The following is a 14,004-nucleotide window of genomic DNA, read 5'->3' on the forward strand; positions in this document are numbered from 1 at the left end:
GGCTCACGGGCCCAGCCGCTCCGCGGCATGTGGGATCTTCCCGGACCGAGGCAAGAACCCACGTCCCCTGCATCGGCAGGCGGACTCTCAACCCCTGCGCCACCAGGGAAGCCCGAGCTTTACATTTTTATGTAATCTTTACAACTCTCCCTCCCATCCTTATGTTATCTTAGTCATTGTATAGAATAGAAAACTGATGTTCAGAAGTCAAATAACTCATCTCAAATGAAACCAGGATAAAAACCCAGGCCTATCAGGCTCTAAGTCTTTGTGATCTGCTTTAATGCAGAGAAAGTTAACTAGAAAATCAGACAATAGTGATATCTGACAACAGATATAGTAGAAAGGCTATATTGGCAGCAATTATGGGCAGTGTAAGGGAGTTAATAATGAAATAAATTCAGGTATTTTGTAGAGGACTCTTCATAGAGTAGTTTATGAAAAAGTTATATGTGTCCTATAACACGGTGGTTAAGAGCATATACTCTGGAGCCGGGTGGCCTGGCTTCAAATCCTGACTCTGCCGCTTACTAGCTATGTGACTTTGGGCAAGTTACTTAACCTCTCTGTGCCTCAGTTTTCTCACCTAGATGGTGGGAATTAAAAATAACACAGATTTCAGTAAGTCAGACAGAGAAAGACAAATATAATATGGTATTGCTTCTATGTGGAATCTAAAAAAAGGGTACAAATGAACTTATCTACAAAACAGAAATAGAGTTACAGATGTAGAAAAAAACCTTATGGTTACTAGAGGGTAAGGGGGCGGGAAGGAATAAATTGGAAGACTGGGATTGACATATACACACTACCATATATAAAATAGAACTAATAAGGACCTACTGTATAGCACAGGGAACTCTACTCAGTACTCTGTAATGACCTATATGGGAAAAGAATCTAAAAAAGAGTGGATATGTGATACATGTATAACAGATTCACTTTGCTGTACACCTGAAACTAAAACAACATTGTAAATCAGCTATACTCCAATAAAAATTATAAAAAAATTTTTTTAAAGTCCACTTTCAAAAAAACTCCACATATTTCACTGTGTTGTTGCAATGATTAAATAAGGTAGTATTTGTAAAGCAATTAGAATAATGCCTTGAACACGGTCAATACCATAAAAGTTTGTCATTATTATCATTATGATTGTATGTGGTCTTCACTGTTATTCCTGTTTTACAGATGAGGAAAAGGATGTTAAGCAACTCACCCATGATCATGGAACGAGTTAGCGATAGACCTGAACCGGAACCTGGGGCTCTGCCATCCTGTCCAGTGGTTTTTCCACTCCTAGCACTGCCTCCCAACTTAACTGAATACAAGCAGAGGGGTTGTTGCAGGCCTTGGGATGTCTGTGCAAGAAAAGGCGGGGCCAGGCATAACTCACATTCTTTCTTTCTGAGACTAAAAGAGGGATCTGTAGAGGAGGAATTTCAGCAACTTCAGAGAAGCATGTGAAACATTCTACAACAATTCAGTCCAGTTCCATTTCATGAACTTTTACTAGCATGTGAATTTATCTTTCCGATCTACTTCTCTTCCCTTCCATCCCAGACTCAGCATCCCATCCCATCCCCATCCCCATCCATCACCTGTCCTTGGATAGTTACAGGAACTTCCTACCTGGCCTCCCTCCTTCAACCCATTATCCTAACTGGAGCCAAAGACATTTTTTAAACATAAGCCTGCTCAGGTTAGTTCCTGATTAAAATGTTTCAATGGCTCCCCATGGCTCTAAGGACTGGGACTAAACCTTTTCATAGGGCCTACAAGACTGGTCCAGATCTGGGCCTTCCTTTCATTTCCTGTCTCATAGCTCAAGTCCTGGGCTCCTGTCAGATTGAACTTTCTTCAGTTCCTCAAAATGGAGCTCTGGTGTTGCACACACAATCCCCTCTCTCTTAACTGTCTTAGTCTGGCCAAGTCCTACTCATCCTTTAAGCTTCAGCCTAGAACCCAGCTCTTCTGGGAAGACTTTTTGCATTTTTCACTCCACTTTTTGGCCCACTGCACCCTTGATAGAATTTGTCATGCAGTATCGAAATTGCTGTGTCCTTGCCTATATGTCTCATTGGAATCTGGGCTCCCTGAGGGCAATCGCCATGTCTCTTTGATTCAGTGTTACGTCTGGCATCTACCACAGGGGCTGAAGTGAGAGTTACTTACACACTGAAGGTAAGTACAGACATTAGTTGAAACTGACGAAATGGAGGCTATTCCCAAAGGGGAACTTGTAGGTAGAGAAAATAACATCATTAAGGTCAGAAACATCAGGAACATTCCCAGAAATGGTGAAAGAGACTGGTTAGAGGGTCAAGACGTGGAGGAGACAGTGGCATCACTGTGGGAAGAGAGAGTTAAGAAAGAGGGTCCAGGATGAGGGAGAAGAGGGGATTACAACAGGAGAGAGGGGATTACTGATGGAGTGAGCTTCCAGGGTACGTGGATGTGGATTAGGGTTACCAACTACCCTGGTTTACCTGGGGCTGTCCCCGTTTTAAAACTGAAAGTCCTGCACCCTTGGAAAACCCTTAGTCCAGGTAAACCTGGGCTGGTCACCTTACGAAGGAATCAAGATTACGAGAGGAGCCAGTTTTGGACAAGGGCTACCTCTACCTGAGTTATGAGGGAAGGTAGAGAAGCAGAGAAAGCCAGGATTAAATAAAGCGTACGCGCTTTAGTACCCCGGCTCTCCTTGACCTTTTCCTGCTTTGTTCTCTCTGGTCCCACCTGCTGCTCACTTGGAGTACCACCCACCGATAGAGGGAGGAGCGAAACAAACAAAGATGGGTTCCCCTCTAGCTCTCCCAGGCGAGCTCTCTATGGCGCCTGTCAGCCTAGCCGGGCGGAGGCGCGGGGTTCCATCACATGACCTGGGTCCCCGGCGCCGGCGCAGGCGGGTTGGCAGTGTCGCCGTCGCCGGGTTCCGTAGCCTCCGCCGCTTCGCCTCCTCGGCACCTGAGGCGGCCGCCCGGCGGTCCTGCGGCTCTCTCTCCTGCCGCTGCGGGCCGCGGGGCCAAGGCCATGTCCCGGAAGCAGGCGGCGAAGAGCCGGCCGGGCAGCGGCAGCCGGAAAGCCGAGGCCGAGCGCAAGCGGGACGAGCGGGCGGCGCGTCGGGCCCTGGCCAAGGAGCGGCGGAACCGGCCGGAGCCCGGCGGCGGCGGCGGCTGCGAGGAGGAGTTCGTCAGCTTCGCCAACCAGCTGCAGGCCCTGGGGCTGAAGCTGCGGGAGGTGCCGGGGGACGGGTGAGGCGGGCCCGGGAGCGCGGGGGGGCGGCGCCGGGGGACCCGCCGGGCATGGTGACCGTCGCCGGTTCTCGCCCACCCATTCATCGGGCGGCCCCGAGCGCCAGCTGCGAGCCAGCCGTTTCCTACTGCAGGGGGTCCGGCGGCGAGCGAGGCGGCCAGGCCCCTCCCCTCGAGACTCTCGAGTAATCCCCAGTTGCCCTAATCGTGGCAAAGGCTCCAAGCAAACTGTAAAGGGGTCCTGAGAGAGAATACTGGAGCAGGTCTCCTTTAGATCGGTGCTCAGGAAGGCCCCCCTGGAAGGTGACATTTAAGCTGAGACCTGAACGAATGAGATGGAGCCAGTCAGCCGAAGAGCAGGACCGCACGGAGAGCGGTCATAATGACCATCAGACGAATAGAAAGAGGCGTAAGCCCCACTTGGTATAACGCTTGGCCTCCTTTGAGTCCTTACTGTTGGATATTGCCCTCCTTTTACGCTTGGGAAATTAGGTCTGTGAGGGCCTGTTGTTTACTGAGCTGGAGCTGAAGGCAGCTTCTCTAATTCTTAACTTCTGTGGTCTTCAGTTTCTCTATAAGCAATGGCGCTTACCCAAGTTTGCTTGGGGTTTAGACTGGAATCTGTGTCCATCTTTTTTAGGGAACACGGGATAAATAAACGGGGTGGGAGGGAGGGAATGGGCGAAGGGAAGGAAAAATGGCCTCGGGAAGGGGCACATGGATCCAGGAGCGTGGAGGGAAGAAGAAAAAGGGTAGGGGAGAGGGCAGGAGATCCGTTAGCATCCCCATTGCAGGGGTAGGTGAAAGGGAGTCTGGATGCCAGAGTGTGGCACTCTTGAAGAGACAGTGTTAACAACAACAGCCTGGTTGTTTTTGTTTCTCCCTTCATTTGGGCATTTTTGTTGAATGAATGAATGAATGATAAAAATATCATAGAGGGAGGCCAACTAGACCCTCAGCAGGGCCCTTCAAAGGGGCATTTTCTTAGTGGAGTCGCTACAGTTAAAAGCTTGCTTTGCTGGGTCTTGCCTTTACCCTAGTACCTTGATTTTTGTCAAATATAGTTAATAAATATTCAGGGCCTTATTTATCCTAAGCAGACTCACAAGCACAAGACATTGCTCTATAAACCGAAATACCAGTTGAATACTTTATGGTGGGATTGGGCTGGGGTCTGCTTCTTCCTTGCAAATGACTGGTTTGCTTGTGTCTGCTGTACTGGGCATGGGCTTCCCACTGGCAGGGTATCCAGGAAACTGAAGTACTCAACAGAAGATTGCTTATGAGCAGGAATTGCAGCACAGAGGTGCTGGGAACACATTGATGACTAAGATAACGTTCAAGCTTAGTTAAGAGAGAGACATAACAGCAGGTCTCAAACATTTTGGTCTTAGGATCCCTTTACACTCTTAAATATTACTGAGGACTCCAAAGAGCTTTTGTTTATGTGGGTTATAGGTATCAATATTTACTATATTAGAAAGTAAAATAAAAATTAAAAACATAATACACAAACACACATTATATTAACTTTCAGAGTGATAACATCGAATATCATATATCAGGTAGCCTCTGGAAAACTCCACGGTACACTTGTGAGAGAATGAGAGTGCAAAAGATAAATAACATCTTAGTTTTGGACTCATGGATACCCTGAAAGGTTCTCAGAGATACCCTTCCTTCCCAAACTGGGCCACACTTTAAGAATGGATGATATAAATAATTAAAATGCAAGTTGATATATTCTTAACAGTGACCGATTATAGGGGTACTGTTGAGAAAGAAGTTGCCAACACTCCCAGAAGTGGTCAGGGAAACCTTGTTCATTCAACAAACGTTCATCGAAACCTACCGTGTGCTAGATGCCTTTCAGAGGAGGTCGAACTCAGACTGGGTCATGAAGGACCAATAAAAATATGCCAAGAGAACATTCCAGGCTGAGGAGTAATACTTGTAAAGGCACAGGAGCACATTATTTTTGAGACATCTGCAAGTTGTTTAGGCTGACAGGAGTATAGGGTACAAGGGTAGAAGTCAGTGGCAGTGAGGCTGCAGAGGCCAGCTTGACTGCAATGCTCATGTCTCTCACTTCTGACGTCCCTATTCTTTGGACAATGTTAGATAGATAAAATGATAATGATAATTTCTCCTTTGGGGGCTCCATGAAGCTAACCCCTTTCTGTTCACAAATTCTTCCCATGGGTGCCATGGACTGTTCAGCCCTCTTTAGTATTGTGGTACTTTTGGATATGGTGATGACAGGCTTTATCACTGTGCAGTGGATGGTGCTTCCTGTGTATGTTACAGGTTAGTGGGTATCAACAGATTATTTTATTTGTTAACATTTATTGAGTACTCTTGGTGAAATATAAAGTTATGGTAATAAAAAAATAGTTGACAATCTCCACTCTTCTGTCTTTCCATTCTGGTCTGATTACGATATTGAGTAGCCTGAGATAGCATCTCACACTCTATAGGCGTATTCATTGTTGGCAGTATGGTACTTGTAGCATTCTGGAACCTTCGGGTACTTGGGAAGAAATTAGCTGGTGTTCTCTAATGTAGCCTAGATTAATCAGGGAGCTACTTATGGATTTTTGTAATGCATCATGGCCCGCCTTCATATTTGTTGTGTTATCTGGAGGGTGGACCCACATAAATTGGATTCAGTTTCAAAACACGAAATAATTTAACCTTCACGTTGTCCTTAAAAACATGATTGGATGTAGCGTGAAAAGAATCGCTAATTGGATTAGGCAGTACAATATTAACATCTCTCTGAACTATATCCAGTTGTATCTTCCTAAATGTAGCCTCAAAGTACATTGCTAATTAGTAGTGTTCCAATATTAAAGCATTAAAGAATCACTAATTTTAGCCATTTGTCTCTGTCTCAGGTTGTTTTATTTTGAAAGTTTTACCTTATTTTTATAATCGTAGGATCTTAGTGCTAGAAGGGCATTCACACTTTGTCATCTTGTCTAATTATCCATTAGTACCTGCATCACCTGTACAGCAGCCTCATCTTTTGGGTCTGGCTCAGTGGTTTTCAACCTTGGTGGCACAATAGAATCACTTGGGGAACTTTGGAAGAAGTACAGCGCCTGGGCGCTCCCTTAGACCAGCCACACCAGAATCTCAGGCAGTGGGGCCCGGTTAGGGATAATGTTTAAAAACGTCCACATGTGATTCTGATGTGCAGTATAATTGAGAACTGCTGATTTAGAGTCTAGATTCTAGACTAGTGTCTCTCAAACTTTAACATCCAACAGAATCACCTGGAGGGCTAATTAAACCCTCGGAGGGAAGAGTTTGCTGGGTTCCCAACCCCAGAGTGTCTGACTCAGTAGGGCTGGGGTTGGGCTTAGAGGGCTCAGAATTTTCATTTTGAACAAGTTCTCAGGTGATGCTGATGTTGCTAGTCAGGGGTCACACTTTGAGAATCAGTTATTGAGACCAGCACTGTCTGATAGAAATAAAATGGGAACCACGTATATACAATAATTAAAAATTTTTCTGTTAGCCACATTAAAAAGGTAAAATGAAACAAGTTTTAAAAATAATGTTCAAAAGTGTAAGTCTTTTACACTTACAACACACCTCAATTTGTATTAACCACATTTCAAGTGCTCAGTAATCACCTGTGGTTAGTGGCGACCATATTATATAACACATACGTAGGCAATTCCTGAGGCTTGGCAATAGAAATGTACAAAATCCTTAGTCCATCTCTATAGACCTAAAATAAAATTACCTTTTATTTGCCAAAATGTATGTCTCTGTAGCTTCCTTGTTTTAGTTTAGTTTTATTGTACAAGGATAACATCCCTTTCACCATGACGAATAGTTGGAGGCAGTATCATGTCCCCCTGAGCTTTCTTTAGGCTAGAAGTCACTCGTTTATGTTCTTCGTATTATTTAGTTTAAAGCCACATCAACTCATCTGAACCTATCTTAAAATGTGGTAACTAGAATCATATACAGTACTTTAGCTGGGGTCTGACCTCAAAGAACAGAACAAAATCCGACCCCCTCTTCCCTGACTTTTCTGCATACTTACTGCCATGACTGCAGCCTAAGAGCCCATTAATTTTTTTAATGTCTAACGTTGCAGTATTGCCTCATGCTAAATTACTGCGCACCCAAAACGCTTAATTAATGTAATTGGTTATTTTTGTGAACTCAAATGCAAGACTTTACATATATCCCTATAGTGCAGTGGTTCTGAAGTGGGCATGATTTTTCCCCCAAGGGAACATTTGGCAATGGCTGAAGATATTTTTGGCTGTTACAACTGGCGGGAACATGGTGGTAGTGGTGTTACTGGTATCTAGTGGGTAGAGGCCAAGGGTGCTCCTAAACATCTTCCAGTGCACAGGACAAAGGATTTTTCCAGAATGTCCACAGTGCGGGGGGCGGTGTGGACTCAGGAAACAGCTGGGATCTCCTAGAGGCCCTCTGGGCACTGGCCGCGCTGGGCTCCTGAGCATGGTGAGCGCTCTTGCTGGGCTCCCTAAGGGAACCTAGGTTGTTTGTAGAGTTTGTTCACATTTCATGTGCTACTACCTTGTAACTCTGTCAGAAAAGGAAGTGATTTGTCTATCTTGATTTTTCATTTTGACTACTTATTTTTAGTGAGCTCAAGGAAAGTTTGGTAAATATAGAAAAGTATATCAAACTAAGTTTAACAAATAATCCTAATTCCACTCCCCAGGGATAACTGTTACTAACATTTCGGTGCCTGGGATTGAATCCTGGGTCCACCAACTCCTGATTTTGTGACCTTGGGCGAGTTACCTTAGGGGGATAGTAATAGTGCCCATCTCATAGAGTTGTAAGGACTAAACACGTTTAATACATATAAAGTGTTTGGAACAGTCCCTGGCACATTGTAAGAGCTGTTTAAGTGATGGTTTCAGTGCTTTTTCTCTGCATACATTTGTATGTGTTTCTCCATCTGTGTATATAGTATGCAGATGAATTTGCTTGCACTCATGCAGTATACACAGTTTGATACCTACTTTTTTGGCTTATGTGGAGAACATTTGCCTCTGTTGCTGAAAGTTCATGGAAAGCATGTTACTTTCTGTAGAACACCATGAATTTTAAGATATCAAATGTAAAGCAACTAAATATGTAATTTTGCACGAAATCATGCCTTCTTTTAAACTGGATTCAAGAATAAACTAGTGGTGGCAGATGTTAAAGTTTTAAGAAAAGTTTGAGAGAGAAGCTTAAAATTGAGACATCTTATCCATTAGCTTACTTTATTCCTGTGGTTGAAAAAAGACTGCCATTGTTAGATTTTAGCAACAGACCCCTCATTCTAGTGTATAGAACTGTTATGTTCCAGTCCCTTCTAGAATGTTGCCCCAGATTGATGCAGAGTTTCTTGGATTCTAGTTTGTAGAATCTGTTGTCTAAATTCTCCCCTTCACCCCACCAAAACAAACAAACAAACAAATATATATATACCTCCTTATATGTTTGAAGAGATTCCTACCTCTCTATAACTTTCTGTTGAAAACTCACTTTTCTGAGTTGAAAAACAAAAAACCTCCGTCACCTATACGTTTAGGTTTGAAGTCCTTCCAGAAGTGTGATGAGTTTATATTTTGGAATTAGAATATCGTAGGTTTTCATTTGGAAGAGTAAACAGTTTGGTGTGAAAGTGGACAACTGTTTGGTTTCAGAATGGCTATTTCCTTAGTTTTGAGGATACCAGATTGTGTTTGTCTTGTTTCAGTCTCTGTGTATCTGGGCTCTGTGTTTGTGGTATAGTGTGGAATTTTAGAAGCCTTTAAGGGGTTTGAAAGTAAAGATAACTCTTACAGTTTATTACCAGCATTTTAATTTTAGAAACAAAATAGAAAGAAAACTTGGAGAGTTTTCATCTGGCAGGAGGAAGAACGGCATTGTGGCTCCTTGGGTGAGAGGTGATGAGCCGAGGAGGGAGAGTGTCCTTGTGAGCTATGCCTGTGTGTTGTCTAGGTGCTCTTCTTCCCACAGCTTTCCCCACTGTGTCCTTAGGACTCAAACAGGATGTTCAGTTCAGTTGTTTCTATTGGGAGCTTGACAAATTGCTGTCTTTTTGGTACTTGTTAGGTGAATAGCTGAGCAGCCATAGTGAAAAGGGTTTCAGAAAAGAGGCAGTAGATATGATTTATTATTTTGGAAGGGTATCTGGGAGTCATAGCCCTTAGGTGTGGGATGGCCTGTAGTGTCTGGACCCTGTCTTCAGGTGGTTAGTATATCACCAAACTTCACTTGTTGAAGCAGCGAAGGTACAGAGAAGTTCAGTATCTCTCCTGAGTCAGCCAGCTGGTAAGTGGGGAATAGGATTCTTGTTTGATGCCTCTCAAAAAGGTAATGTGATTGAATATCTTCCCTAGTGCTCTCCCCTCTGGTATCTGGGAGGAACCTGGACAGTCAGAGTTGAGGCTTTATCTCTTTTCTGTGTGAAAGATTTCCAAGGATGGCCTAGCATGAAGCATCATTGTTTTAGATGAACTAAGTTCATTTTTAAAAGGTCTTGACCAGCGTTTTGTTTTGATAGCAATTGCCTATTCAGAGCTCTTGGTGATCAATTGGAGGGACACTCACGAAATCATCTCAAGCACCGACAAGAGACAGTGGACTACATGATAAAGCAGCGAGAAGATTTTGAACCCTTTGTAGAAGATGACATTCCTTTTGAGAAACATGGTAGGTTCACCGTGGGACACTGGATCCTCCAGGAGTAATGCATTGGGTAATTAAATCCATCAGCATCCCCTACTCTCCCAGCTAGGGGTTTGATTACATAAATTATGGCATTCATTTATTCAACAAGTATTTATTTGTCTTCTCCATAATAGGCAGCGTAGTAGGCAGTTGGGAATCATTAGGTTTAGATGTAGATGCCATTAATAAAAATGATGATGTTGGGAATTCCCTGGTGGTCCAATGGTTAGGGCTCCACGCTTTCACTGCCGAGGGTGCGGGTTCGATCCCTGGTTGGGGAACTAAGATCCCCCAAGCTGTGTGGTGTGGCCCCAGTAATAAATAAATAAATAAGTAAAATCTGGAAAAAAAAATGTTGATGTTAATTAACCTGAAAAGCTATTCGTGACTTCTTATTTAGTGGTGGGGAGGGAGGGGGGAAGCAGGTTATAAAATAGTGTGTATAGATTGATCCTATTTTTAAAAGGTGTATGCACACAGAACCAAATTAGGAAGTCTGGAAAGATACTAACATTTTATGGTTAATTCCTGGCTCCATTTATTTTTCAGAAACCACTCACTCTTTCAACAACTTTTATTAAGGGGAGATAATAATAGGACCTAATTTATAGGGGTTTTTGGTAAAGATTAAATTAGTCAATACAATTAAAATAAGTTCTTAATAAGTGTCAGCCGTCTGGGGATGATGGAACTATGAGTGTTTAAATTACCTTCTGTAGATTTTTCTGATTTTTAAATGATCATGCATTACTTTTATAATCAGAAAAATCAATAAAGTCATTTTGATTTTTCCCCCCAAACCCAAACACAACCTGGTTTCTTTGAGGCAAGTCAGTTAGTGACTTAAATTAGTTCCTTAATAGGCTCAAAGCTAGTAAGAAAATACTAGCTTTTAAGCTTTGATTTTGACAGATATTTACTGAGAATCTACTCTGCTGGGTGCTGATATATTTATGTTTACAAATAACATTTTCATTACAGGTCTCACAATCTTGTCTGTCTCTTATCAGGAAAGAGAATCATTCTGCGTTTTAGAGCGCTAACTCTGGGAACCATGTCAGGAGAGGATGGGGAGAGAGACTGAGAAGGGAGATGAGTTAGAGAGCTCTGCACATTGGCCAGATGAAAGCATAAGAGTGTCTCCACCAAGGCAGCTACTGGGGATGATGAGTGGCGTCCTGACCAAGACACAGTTTGGCAATATGATTGACAGGACTTGGGAGGTGATGGGGGGAGGGGAGGGATGGGGGAGACAAAGGAGATTCTGAAGTTTCTGCCTGGGGAAAGACCAAGTTGCTGTACTGTTAATAAACTAGAGGGCAGCAGGAGGAAGACGTTTGGGAGGGAAGCTATCTGTGATCCCAAATCCTTTCTCTTTCCTCACTGGGAAAGAAGTCATTCATTAGGCACAAGCAGCAAAAGAGAAACAGTAGCAAAACTCTTAGCGAGTAGTTTATTCTAGTCATAGTCACGGAGTTCTGATGGTCCTCTTCCTGGATCACTTTTTGTCTAGCAGACAGCAGTTAATCAGATGGTCAGCAGTTTGCAAATTAAATTTGGGTGTATGGAGCAAGTTTGGGAGTTTAATGCCATATAAAATGAGTTGTGTCATCCAATTAAAATATTTTAGGTGAAGAGAGTTTTTAGTTTGTGACTTGAAATTCCACTTTGAACATCTTCAGTGATGTTCATGTGGTAGATTTGGGGGTATGGCAGGACCTTAGGTGTATGGTGGGAAGGTGTTTTCATGAAATGTCGCTGTGCATGCCTGATGCTTGGTTGGTGCTTTATAAGAGTTTGAGTATCATAGAAGTGGGAAGTGACTCTGACTGCCATAGCAGAAGGGAAAAGAAACCTAGAAGTCTGCACATTCTACTTGTGTGTCAGTTGAAGACTAGACTTGTTACATTTATCACTCTTACAGTTATGTTTTTAATGTCTACCTTGTGACACTGTGAGAGTCTTGAGGGCGGGGACTGTGTCTTTTCCCCACTGTGGCAATGGCTGGCACATGGTAGGCACTCATATTTGTTGACTGAATCATCGAATGGTTCACTTAACTCTTCAGGACCTGGTTACCCTTGCATCTGGCTGTGTCTTTAGGGTTCTTTCTTTCCTTTAGACTGTGGCTTTGGAGAATCGGCATCATCTTTTCCCTAACTAAACAGATACCCAAGATCAGAAACCTGAATGCTCTTCATGCCTTCTCTCCCTCCCTCCCTCCTCATACCCAGTCATTCATTAAGTCTTGTCACTTCAACCTCAACGTTTTTTTTCTCATTCTGCTGTCTCATAGAATCAGGCCTCTTTGGCCATTTGCCTAGATTTCTTCAATACTCTTTGCCTCCTGACCCCTTCAGTTTGTTCTCCACATTGCAGCCAGAGTGGTGATCTAAATGTACATCGACTAGGTCTTCCCCTGTCTAACACCTGTTGGCAGCTCCCCATTGACCTCAGGAAAGTACCAACTCTTTAGCCCTTTATGATCTGTGATTTTCTTCTTTCCCTACCCTCTTCTCTTGTCATTTCCCAATATATTTTCTTGCCTCCCCACCCTGCCGTCTCAGCATTCTGAGTCCCTGCCAGTACTGTGTAGTCCACAGGCTCATCACGCTCTCTTTCTCACTTCTGCTTGGAACATCATCCGTTCCTCTTCTGTCTGTCTGTCTTTTACCTGCCCTTTGGGAAGCAGCGTAGTTGTCTCAGCTGAGAAGCTTATCTGGTACACCTTACCTCCCCTCCCCACTGGTCAGACTGGCTTATGTTCCCCACCTGGAGTTAGCCAAGCTGCAAGGTTTAAGGACACGGTCTTACACAAGACTTCCCTGACTTCTGACCCCAGCTGCAAGTTTGTGGTTTCCCAGAGCCACTCTCAGGTTTGATAATTTGCTAGAAAGACTCAGAGAACTCACTGAAGGCTGTTATACTCACAGTTGTAGTGTGTTACGAGGAAAGAATACCGATCAAAAGTAGCCAAATGGTAGAATCTGGGGAAGGTTACCCACTATACAAAGAGTATTGGCAACCAGGGACCCTCACCCAAACTTCAGTGTCCAGAATTTTTATTAGGACTTCATTATGTAGATGTTATTGATCGATTGCCTAAGTGGTTCAACTCAGTCTCCAGCTCCCCAGTCCCCCAGGTCTTTCTAATATCACACGGCCGGAGAGGTCCACCATGAGTCGCCTCGTGCATAAACTTAGCATCAGCTGTCAGCTGAGGCTGAGGGGCCTACTGTGAATAACAAAGACACCCCTATCACTTGGGAAATCCCAAGAGTTTAGAGGTTCTCTCCCAGGAGTGGGGGGTAAAGGCCAGACCTCTCTTTGGGTAAGGCCACGTTCTTTACTACATGTTTCTTTCCTAAAGCACCTACACATCAGCAGTGTCCATTTTCTTGTTGTTTGTCCCCCACTGGTTATAAACTCCTTGAGGGCAAACTGACAGGCTGTATAATGGAGTGGCCAGGAGCCAAGGTCTTGGAGTCAGGATGCCTGGGGTGAAACTCAGCTCCGCTCTGTACCGGCTCGTGACCTTGGACACAGTTGCAAACTACTCTGTGCCTTGGTTTCCTCATCTATACGATGGTGTACGTGATAATACCTTTTTGCGGGGGATTGTTTTGAGGATTAAAAGTGATTTGTGAGTTGGTGGGAATGTAAATTGATACAGCCACTATGGGGAACAGTATGGAGGTTCCTTAAAAAACTAAAAATAGAACTACCATATGACCCAGCAATCCCACTGCTGGGCATATACCCTGAGAAAACCGTAATTCAAAAAGAGTCATGTACTAAAAAGTTCATTGCAGCTCTATTTACAATAGCCAGCAGATGGAAGCAACCTGTGTCCATCATCGGATGAATGGATAAAGAAGATGTGGCACAAATATACAATGGAATATTACTCAGCCATAAAAAGAAACGAAATTGAGTTATTTGTAGTGAGGTGCATGGACCTAGAGTCTGTCATACAGAGTGAAATAAGTCAGAAAGAGAAAAACAAATACCTTATGCTAACACATAT

The 14,004-nt window shown here is 43.6% G+C and overlaps 1 protein-coding gene across 9 annotated transcripts in view; it reads left to right on the forward strand.

Moving 5' to 3' along the window:
* The first annotated feature begins 2,911 nt into the window (after positions 1-2,911).
* OTUD3 (OTU deubiquitinase 3) overlaps positions 2,912-14,004 on the forward strand; it is a 33,332-nt gene continuing 22,239 nt past the window's right edge. For 8 of the 9 annotated variants that reach the window (XR_003679172.2, XR_448744.4, XR_003679174.2 and 5 more), the window contains exons 1-2: positions 2,912-3,254; positions 9,811-9,959. Coding sequence is in view for 2 of the 9 variants with exons in the window: in XM_007121577.4 (XP_007121639.1) it covers positions 3,034-3,254; positions 9,811-9,959 (370 nt within the window). In the remaining 7 variants the exon portion in view is untranslated. Of the gene's footprint in view, positions 3,255-3,459; positions 3,678-9,810; positions 9,960-14,004 lie in introns of those variants that run through there. The other variant, XM_028487791.2, reaches the window with a different exon arrangement.

Source organism: Physeter macrocephalus, chromosome 3, assembly GCF_002837175.3.
Source record: "Physeter macrocephalus isolate SW-GA chromosome 3, ASM283717v5, whole genome shotgun sequence".
Lineage (NCBI taxonomy): Eukaryota > Metazoa > Chordata > Mammalia > Artiodactyla > Physeteridae > Physeter > Physeter macrocephalus.